This window comes from Oncorhynchus mykiss, chromosome 8, assembly GCF_013265735.2.
Source record: "Oncorhynchus mykiss isolate Arlee chromosome 8, USDA_OmykA_1.1, whole genome shotgun sequence".
Lineage (NCBI taxonomy): Eukaryota > Metazoa > Chordata > Actinopteri > Salmoniformes > Salmonidae > Oncorhynchus > Oncorhynchus mykiss.
Window position 1 is genome coordinate 74,032,049 of NC_048572.1, and position 11,009 is coordinate 74,043,057.

The 11,009-nt window shown below is 40.0% G+C and overlaps 1 protein-coding gene across 1 annotated transcript; it reads right to left on the reverse strand.

Annotated features, from left to right (window-relative positions):
• Window positions 1–354: 354 nt before the first annotated feature.
• LOC110530547 (zinc finger protein 567) lies at window positions 355–5,236 on the reverse strand. Its single transcript, XM_021613726.2, has 2 exons — window positions 4,710–5,236; window positions 355–2,019 (listed from the first exon to the last, which is right to left on the reverse strand). The coding sequence occupies exons 1-2, from the start codon at window positions 4,984–4,986 to the stop codon at window positions 971–973; spliced, it is 1,326 nt and encodes a 441-aa protein (XP_021469401.2). The 5' UTR covers window positions 4,987–5,236; the 3' UTR covers window positions 355–970.
• Window positions 5,237–11,009: the final 5,773 nt, after the last annotated feature.

Consider the following 11,009-nt stretch of genomic DNA (forward strand, 5'->3'; position numbering starts at 1 on the left):
TCTTTTCGACTTTCGCTTATTTGCAACAATTGAAAAGACATTGGCAACTTAGTATGTGTGGTCGATTTCGTTCTGAAGTTATCGGTCACAGAGATAAACATCTTGATTCTATGTTTTGCAGAGATATTCAGTGTATAAAGTGACACAGAATGGGGAGGGAGAAGCATCTAATGACGCACTTAGCTGTTCTACCAGTGGTCTGAGGCAGTCGGTAAATAATGAGCATTTTCAAGTGCAACTTTAGTTAACGATGGTTTTGGGAAACAGCGCAGAAGTTTAATGATGCTCCTATGAAGGTTTTAACGATGAACTTAGCCTTAAGAGACTTTTGGGAAATCAGACCTAGAGCAGACGCCAAAGTCAAAATAGGCCTTTAATGCATCCTTCTGACAGTCGCACTTGGGAGTGGACACCTACAGTGGCTACAACAGGAAGAAACAATTTGGCTATTATTAGTCATGTCAAAACCAACACGATACAAAATTCTTAAGCAATAATGTTAATCATGCAGTTTAAGTTACATAGTCAGCCTAGCTTACTGTCGAACTGTGTGGCAACAATTCAACTATCTGTAAACAAAAATAGGGGTTAATTGACAGTTTCACATTCAAAGCACAGTTTCACATTTTGTTGCATTGTACTTACACTGAAGTCATTGAAGAAGTTTTAAAGATGTTTTACAATGCAATCAAATGTCAAATTTATTTTTAACCCCAAAATGCACTAGCTCAAACTGCTGCTATGATCACAAAAATTAACCGTAACTACAGGAGCATATGCGCAAGTAAATTCAAGCTATCGTGCAACTGTTGCTCTCTTGGTGAGGCAAAGAAAATACTTAATTCATAATGTAGAAACCAGTGTCATGTTGGAAACCTAAACCTGCTAATCTCAGTGCACGGCTCAACAATCGATATTAACAGTTCATTAAGTGTACAACGCTGAGAAATACACTTTGCATGTTGTAATCTTACATTCTGACATTGGCAAATTTACATTGATGTTTTTGATGTAGTTTGAGATTACTGAGAACTGTGAAACTTTTACCACACTGAACACAATTAAATGGCTTTTGTCCACTGTGAAATCGCTCATGTCTTTGGCAGTTGTCCTGCCTTGTAAACATCTTGCCACAGAGTCTGCAACTGAAAGGTCTCTCACCCGTGTGAACACTCTGATGTGACTTAAGTCTTTTTTTCTGAGTAAAACTTTTCCCACACTCAAGACATCTGTATGGCTTGACTCCAGCATGAGAGTGCTGGTGTGCTTCAAGTTGACAATGGCGGTGGAAGCTCTTTCCACACAATGAGCAGATGAACAGTTTTTGGTTTGGTACAGCTCTCCAAACATTTACCAACCTCTTTGTTTTCAATCTGTTCTTATTAAGAATATGCTCTTGGTTGCGTGAGTGAGACTCTGATGTAATCTCAGTTGCTCTCAAGAGCCCTTGTGAAGAAGGTCCTGGCTGCTGCAGTCTGGGATGTAAAATCAAGCCCTCCCTCACAACAGAATGCAGAGTATCTCTGTACTGCCCCTGCACAACATGTATGGACTCAGACATGGCATCGTCATGATACACAGGATGCCTCTCAGGCTCCACTTTCAGTGGGACAGTGCTGAATATGTCATCCAGTGGTTTCCCTACAATGGACAAAGAGTTACAGGAAGGATGGGATGGGATGGGAGTGGGATATTGATCTGCCTGAGATGAGAACATCTGTAAGCATCTCCCTGTAGAGTAAGACCCATCTGGGTGGCCAGAATTATTCCCACTTAGTCCTTGTGTAACAGAGGACCACAGCTGACTATCTCTCTCGTCCATTCTAAAGTCCACACTGTCTGTGATTCCTGGATCTTGTATGGTTCCCTGGGCTACATGTTCTTCCACCTGCTCTGCTTTCACCAGAAACTCCAGTTCACCCCTCGCCTCTTCAAGGTGTCCAGAACGCTGCAGCTCATTGAAGCTCTCTACTGGGTCCTCTACAGGCATGGCTTGGCCTTTTTGGTTCTCTTCATCACCTGGAAGTAGAGTAGACAGTTTATATAATTATTAGAAATTATAAAGTTAATAAAATATTGCTGCGAGCAACAATGAATGGAGTTCACAGGATGACAGAAAGGACACAAGTTCATTTGGATAACAAACCAAGTAGTACAGCTGTGAGAGTATTGAAGTATTTTGGAACACTAATGTGGAGTGTACCAACTGAGATTTAAATAATTTACACAGACAGACATAATAAAAGTCCCAGAAATCAAAGATGACCTCAATATACCAATACACTAATGCTGAAAATATTTCACAAAAGTTAACATAAACCAGTCAAACTGACCTCCTAATTGGTATATAAACTCAAAACATTAAGTAATGACTTAAGAATGATTACCTGCTGCATTCAAACGTACAGCATTAAACTAAAGTTCACTTGCGTCATCCTTGTGATATTGAGAGATAAACATGGTAATGCTTTCACTGATTGCACTTAAAGATAGTCGCAGACTGCGTAAACAGCAGTACTTAAGGTTTTACATTATCCAGAAAAAAAGGTCCACTTTTCAATACATTCAGACCACATAATAGCGCAACAATGTGATTATACCGTTATTCTAAAAACAATATTTCACATTGTTTGTCTGCATTATATAAATCAGCAACGAATCATTCTCAAATTCATTAGATGCTAATTCAATGACTAAATACAAAATCTGGACTGAATCTGACATGTGATTCATGAGATTATTGCAGATGATTTTGAGCATTAGCATTACATATGTAAATAATTAGTTAATAGTGTTCTTTGAGATATCAATACCAAATTCAGTGTGGTTCATCTTAGGGACGTACATGATAAGGATGAACAGTGTTAAGTTGATAGGCCACTGTGGAGTGAATTTACAGTGGTTTTATAACTGAACACGTAAAATCTGATTATAGATTTGTCAATAACTCAGCCATCTTTTGACCAATCCTTTGTCTTAGTTTGAGAAAAGCTCATGTTAAGAGATGTACCATGGGCCTATTTTTATTTGGTCCGATGGTTCACGAGAAAAATATTTGAATAAATTGCATTTAATTATTACATTTTATTTAATCAGGGGCGCCCATAGGGTTATTGAGACCAGGGTTATTTTCAAATGGTTCCCTGAGGACAAAAAATAAAAAATACAACTAGAAGATACAAGATAGAATAACAAGAACATTACATTAGAAAGTCAAACTTCACCCACAAATTATTGAAGTGAATCAAAACAATTGCACACCTCAGTGATCTAATTTATCATCAGGGTTTTAAACTGCTCTAGTGGCACCAGGGAATCCAAATGTAATTCATTTGGTAAGTGATTCCAAAAATGTCAAGCTTTAAAACTAAAAGTGGATTTACCTAGTTCAGTGGAGACCCAATGAATGTCAAGAGTTAACCAACCCTGTGAACAGGTTTGGTATCATGTTTTTATACTTTTAACAATGAAGTTAAGTCAGAAGCTTGTAAAGTAGAGCTTTCTAAACAAAAAGGGAGTAATGAAGTGATCTACAGGACTTTAATGAGTACCAGTAAACCCTTTGATGCATATTAGTATATTAGCGTATGTGCTAATATGCATCTACTGGTATAGAGTGGCACAGCAGTCTAAGGCACTGCATCTCAGTGCTTAGAGGCGACACTGCAGTCCCTGGTACGAATCCAGGCTGAACCACATCCGGCTGTGATTGGTAGTCCCATAGGGCAGCGCACAATTGGACCAGCGTCGTGCGGGTTTGGCCGGGGTATACCGTCATTGTAAATAAGAATTTGTTCTAAACTGACTTGGGGGGGGGGGGGTTGTGATTAGTCCAAGGACCACATTTGGAGTGAATCTGACTTTTAGACCATGAGAAGTCAATTTTTTATGATTATATTAAGCATTAGTGTTGCGTAATCAAAAAAGTGAATTGTTAGTTTACTTATTTAAAATACAGTATCAATGCCCAACTTAACATGGTTATTCATGGTAAAGTCTTTGTGGAGTGGATTTACAAAAGGTTGTAAATTAACAAGTAAAATCGAATTTCCTGTTTTATCAATAACTCAACCATGTCTTAACGTAGTTTGAGAAAAGCTAAGGGTTAGTTAATATATGTAGCATGGGCCTATACATTGTTTTATTTGAGAAGTACACTTTTTTTTTTTTAATTGAGTAAAATCTATCCTGAAGGACCTTAAGGGTCCTTGAGGCAAATCTGTTCAGCACGAGGAATGACATCTGCCTAAAAAAATCTTAAGTATCTAGTTCAAAGGGACTCCCTAAAAACACACCAGCTATGACCGTAGCAGGTTAAGAGAGCATTTTTAGCTAACCCTAACTTAATTCTCTTAACCTTCTACATTTATGCTCCTAACCAGCTACGAATACGTCACTTCTGGTTGTAACTGTATGAAGGTGGTGTGTTCTAAGGGAATCTCATAGGTCTAACGGGGCAAGAGATATGTTTTAAGTGAGGCTGGTTATAATAATATGGCAATTGTGTCATTTCTTTAGACCATGGATTTTAGTTTCGATGTGGCAAATTAGGGGGAAAAAAGTTAACTCAAGCATAAATGATTTGATCAAAAAATTAGAATAACAATAGATTGCAAAGCTGTGAACCCATTATAAGGTATCAAACAAAACCGTGAACAGTGACAAAATAAGCTGACTTGATAGCACTAAGTCGAGTCAGCTCGCCTCACCTTTTTGTGGAGTCCCACTCCCAACCCGAATTCCCTCAGCATGTTGCCTGTCATTTGCCACTCGTGCTGATACTTCGCTTTGAGCTTTCCGCAATTCTCTTTCCATCAGCTGTAAACTATTTTGAAGCCCTTCTATCTCATTTTCTTTCCGACACATTTCAAGCCGTAGCACGACGGTGCCCTCGTCTACAAGTTTGGTTATTTCTGCGACAGCTGCCTTTGCTAGCACATCCATTATTGCAGCTATTTGTGTACTGAAAGAAACAGTGTTAGACATTGTTTTCAAATAAAATCACCGTTGTTGCACCAAACGAATATGCAATGCTAGTGCCTCTGTGAAATGTTTATAACATAAATGTTTCTACTACTGTACAGCTTGTCGAAGCTGGCAAGCAGCATTGTCTGTGAAAAAATATGTTCTCTTTCCAAACGCCGGATAACGGAAATGACGACAGAAAGGGTAACCGTAAACGTTCCAATAAATGCCCACATATGGGGCTATTTCTGTGAAATGAATCAGAAAACACAAAAAAGACAATTAGTTCTATGCCTATGAAGTTTATTCACATAAACGAATTAAAAACAGAAAATGCATTGGTTTTTGGAATTTATATAAATAATGGCACAAAACATCTCTAGACAATGCTCATAAGTTATTACATTTGCTTGCACATCCTTAACAACACCATGGGTTGCATGAGATGTGATACCTGAGATTTCCATACTTGAGTGTAAATTGACAACTCTTTGCAGATTTATTAAAAGTAATTTGAGGGAGAGAGCGTGTGCGAGAGAGGAAGAGAAAGCGAGAGATCAGTTTTCTGAGTAGCCCTGAATCTTAGTGGGACGGTTATAGTCTCAGGCTGATTTATTCACACAGTATAATTAATAATCAGATTAATAGTCAATAGTCAGAGACTTCAATCCAAAGACTGAAATGAACAGACTTTTAATGCATTCCAGACTAGTACACTCAAGTTAACCAACAGAATGTGCATACAGTATGTAGATGGAAGAATGGCCCTGGAAGGAATGGTGTCCGTTTTATGGTCTCCTGACCAATTGTGCAATTTTGTGTATTTTTTGGTGCTTCCGCCATCGTTTCCTATGACCAAAAAGAGCTTCTGGACATCAGAACCTCGATTTAGACGAGGACTCCTACTTCAATGAGTCGGAGGTGAAAGACATATTGATTATCCCGGACCAGGCCATAATCCCCAACACGTGAAGCAGGCGAAGACGGTGCTATAGAGGCCGGCGCGCAGGCACCCTGATGAGACTACGGTTTCAAATTAATAAACCGCTTCTACCCTCTGTTCTATTGGCGAATGTGCGATCGCTGGAGAATAAACTGGACGAGCTCCATTCGAGACTATCTTATCAACGGGATATTAAGAACTGTAATATACTATTCTTCTCTGAGTCATGGCTGAACAAGGACATGGGTAATATACACTATATATATAAAAGTATGTGGACACCCTTTCAAATGAGTGGATTTGTCTATTTCAGCAATTCCCGTTGCTGACAGGTGTATAAAATCAAACACAGAGCAATGCAATCTCTATAGACAAACATTGGCAGTAGAATAGGCTTACTGAATAGCTCAGTTACTTTCAACGTGGCACTGACATAGGATGCCACCTTTCCAACAACTCAGTTTGTAAAATTTCTGCCCTGCTAGAGCTGCCCCGGGCAACTGTAAGGGCTCTTATTGTGAAGTGGAAACGTCTAGGAGCAACAATGCCTCAACTAGGAAGTGATAGGCCAAACAAGCTCACAGAACGGGACCGCCGAGTGCTGAAATATTGTCTGTCCTCAGTTAAAACACTCACTACCGAGTTCCAAACTGCCTCTGGAAGCAATGTCAGCACAAGAACTGTTCGTCGAGAGCTTCATGAAATGGGTTTCCATGGCCGAGCAGCCACACACAAGCCTAAGATTACCATGCGCAATGCCAAGCGTCGTCTGGAGTGGTGTAAAGCTCGCCACCTTTGGACTCTGGAGCAGTGGAAAAGCGTTCTCTGGAGTGATGATTCACACTTCACCATCTGGCAGTCTGACAGATGAATCTGGGTTTGGTGGATGTCAGGAGAACGCTACCTGCCCGAATGCATATTGCCAACTGTAAAGCTTGGTGGAGGAGGAATAATGCTCTGGGGTTGTTTTTCATGGTTCGGGCTAGGTCCCAGTGAAGGGAAATCTTAACGCTACAGCATACAATGACATTCTAGACGATTCGGTGCTTCCAACTTTGTGGCAACAGTTTGGGGAAGGCCCTTTCCTGTTTCAGTATGACAATGCCCCCGTGCCCAAAGCGAGGACCATACAGAAATTGTTTTTCGAGATCGGTGTGTTAGAATTTCTTCACTGGCCTGCACAAAGCCCTCACCTCAACTCCATTGGACATCTTTGTGATGAATTGGAATGCTGACTGAGAGCCAGGCCTACTCGGCCAACATCAGTGCCCGACCTCACTAATGCTCTTGTGGCTGAATGGAAGCAAGTCCCCGCAGCAATATTCCAACGTCTATTGGAAAGCTTTCCCAGAGGAGTGGAGGCTGTTATAAAAACAAAAGGGGACCAACTCCATATTAATGCACATGATTTTGGAATGAGATGTTCGACGAGCATACTCTTGGTCATATGTTCAGCCTCCTGTGAATTGAAGGAAAATTATGAAAACACAGAGTGACGAAAGATACATTTTCTTTTTTTTCTTGGTCAATTTTTGGGAAGCCTGGCTTCCCTTGGCATCCATGAATACACACCATTGCTTATGTTTCAAAAGGCTCTGTACATAGTCAGCCTTGACCATGACTCTCAGTTCCATTACATTACACTTAAGTCATTGTTCGAAGGCGTCTTCTGCAGGGGGGAGTTTTGTTAAAAGCCGCCCCGCTCAGTCTGAACATTAACACGCATCACTTGCAGTATGGTTTTGGATGCATAAGGACATTATCTTTCATATAGACAAAAAAAAAAAAAACATTGTTAAAACCAGTTAAAACAGTGTACAGTAAATATTGCTTTTTGCATTTGTGAAATTATTTTGATGTGATATGAAAGTAGAGGGATTTATGTTTCTACACTGAACAAAAATATAAACGCAACATGGAACTGGGAATACAAATATGCATCTGATAGTCACAGATAAAAAAAAATGTAAAGTAGGGGCGTGGATCAGAAAACCAGTTTAAACCGGGATTTATCCGTGAAGAGCATACATCTCCAGCATGCCCAGTGACCATCACAGTTAAGAATTTGTCCACTGAAGTTGGTTACTATGCCAAACTGCAGTCAGGTCAAGACCCTGGAGAGGACGACGAGCACGCACATGAGTTTCTCCGAGACGGTTTCTGACAGTTTATGCAGAAATTCTTTGGTTGTGCAAACCCACAGTTTTATCAGCTGGTGAAGAAGCCAAATGCGGAGGTCCTTGGCTGGAGTGGGTACATGTGGTCTGCGTTTGTGAGGTCAGTTGGACGTACTGACAAATTCTCTAAAATTATGTTGGAGGCGGCTTATGGTAGAGAAATAAACATTCAATTATTTGGCAACAGCTCTGGTGGACATTCCTACAGTCAGCATGCCAATTGCACACTCCCTCAAAACTTGAGACATCTGTGGCATTGTGTTGTGTGACAAAACTTCACATTTTAGAGTGGTCTTTTATTGTCCTCAGCATAAGGTGCATCTGTGTAAGGATCATGCTGTTTAATCAGCTTCTTGAAATGCCAAACCTGTTAGGTGGATGGATCATCCTGGTAAAGGAGAACTGCTCACTAACAGGTATGTAAACAAATGTGTGCAAAACATTTAAGAGAAATAAGTTGCAAACTATTTTGAAGGCCTTCCATCTCATTTTCTTTCCAGCACATTTCAAGCCGTAGCACTACAGTGCCCTCGTCTACAAGTTTGGTTATTTCTGCAACAGCTGCCTTTACTAGCACATCCATGATTGCAGCTATTTGTGTACTGAAAGAAACAATGTTAGACATTGTTCTTCAAATAAAATCACCCTTGTTACACAAAAACGAATATGCAGTGCTAGTGCCTCTGTGAAATGTTTACAACATAATCAGTTCTACTATTGTACAGCTTGTCGAAGCTGGCAAGCAGCAGTGTTTGTGAATTTTTTTTTAAAGAATAATAATACAAAATACATACACACTACCATTCAAAAGTTTGGAGGTCACTTAGAAATGCCCTTGTATTTTAAAGAAAAGTGAATTTTTTGTTGATTAAAATAACATCAAATTGATCAGAAATACAGTGTAGACCTTGTTAATGTTGTAAATGACTATTGAGACTGGAAACTGCAGATTTTTTATAATTTTAAAAGGCTAATTGATCATTAGAAAACCCTTTTGCAATTATGTTAGCACAGCTGAAAACTGTTGTTCTGATTAAAGAAGCAATAAAACTGACCTTCTTTAGATTAGTTGAGCATCTGGAGCATCAGCATTTGTGGGTTTGATTACAGGCAGCAAAATGGCCAGAAACAAAGGACTTTCTTCTGAAACTCATCAGTCTATTCTTGTTCTGAGAAATAAAGGCTATTCCATGTGAGAAATTGCCAAGAAACTGAAGATCTCGTACAATGCTGTGTACTACTCCCTTCATAGAACAGGGCAAACTGGCGCTAACCAGAATAGAAAAAGGAGTGGGAGGCCCCGGTGCACAACTGAGCAAGAGAACAAGTACAATAGAGTGTCTAGTTTGAGAAACAGACACCTCACAAGTCCTCAACTAGCAGCTTCATTAAATAGTACCCGCAAAACACCAGTCTCAACATCGACAGTGAAGAGGCGACTCCGGGATGCTGGCCTTCTAGGCAGAGTTGCAAAGAAAAAGCCATATCTCAGACTGGACAATAAAAAGAAAAGATTAAGATGGGAAAAAGAACACAGACACTGGACAGAGGAACTCTCCCTAGGAGGCCAGCATCCCGGAGACGCCTCTTCACTGTTGATGTTGAGACTGGTGATAAGGTACAATACCAGTCAAAAGTTTGAACACCTACTCATTCAAGGGTTTTTCTTTATTTTTACTATTTTCTACATAGTAGAAATATAGTGAAGATATCAAAACTATGAAATAACACATATGGAATCATGTAGTAACCAAAAAAGTGTTAAACAAATCAAAATAGTAGCCACCCTGTGCCTTAATGACAGCTTTGCACACTTTTGGCATTCTCTCAATCAGCTTCACCTGGAATGCTTTTTCAACAGTCTTGAAGGAGTTCATACATATGCTGAGCACTTGTTAGCTGCTTTTTCTTCACTCTGTGGTCCAACTCATCCCAAACCATCGCAATTGGGTTGAGATTGGGTGATTGTGGAGGCCAGGTCATCTGATGCAGTATTCCATCACTCTCCTTCTTGGTCAAATAGCTTACACAGCCTGGAGGTGTGTTTTAGGTCATTGTCCTGTTGAAGAACAAATGATATTCCCCACTAAGCCCAAGCCAGATTGGATGGCGTATCGCTGCAGAATGCTGTTGTGGCCATGCTGGTTAAGTGTGCCTTGAATTCTAAATAAATCACAACAGTGTCACCAGCAAAGCACCCCCACACTATCATACCTCCTCCTCCATGCTTCACGGTGGGAACCACACATGCGGAGATCATCCGTTCACCTACTCTATGTCTCACAAAGACACTGCGGTTGAAACCAAAAAACTCACATTTGGATTTATCAGACCAAAGGACAGATTTCCACCAGTCTAATGTCCATTGCTCGTGTTTCTTGGCCCAAGCAAGTCCCTTCTTCTTATTGGTGTCCTTTAGTAGTGGTTTCTTTGCAGCAATTTGACCACGAAGGCCTGATTCACTCAGTCTCCTCTGAACAGTTGATGTTGAGATGTGTCTGTTACTTGAACTCTGTGAAGCATATATTTGGGCTGCAATCTGAGATGCAGTTAACTCTAATGAATTTATCCTCTGCAGCAGAGGTAACTCTGGGTCTTCTTTTCCTGTGGCTGTCCTCATGAGTGCCAATTTAATCATAGCGCTTGATGTTTTTTGCGACTGCACTTGAAGAAACTTTCAAAGTTCTTGAAATTTTCCGGTTCGACTGACCTTCATGTCTTAAAGTAATGATGGACTGTTGTTTCTCTTTGCTTATTTGAGCTGTTCTTGCCATAATATGGACTTGGTCTTTTACCAAATTGGGTTATCTTCTGTACAGCACCCCTACACTGCACCCCTATGTCCTTATATTGTGATATTTCTGTGAAATCAGTCAGGACAACTACTTGTAAAATTATTTCTGAAAATACAAATAAGACAATCA

What these genes read in the sequence shown, in the direction of transcription:
- LOC110530547 (XM_021613726.2), bottom strand. Translation starts at nt 4,986, where the DNA reads ATGTCTAACACTGTTTCTTTCAGTACACAAATAGCTGCAATAATGGAT. An exon ending in GAGTGGGACTCCACAAAAAG is followed by an intron (nt 2,020 to 4,709) that starts GTGAGGCGAGCT and finishes CTCTACTTCCAG; the next exon opens with GTGATGAAGAGAACCAAAAA.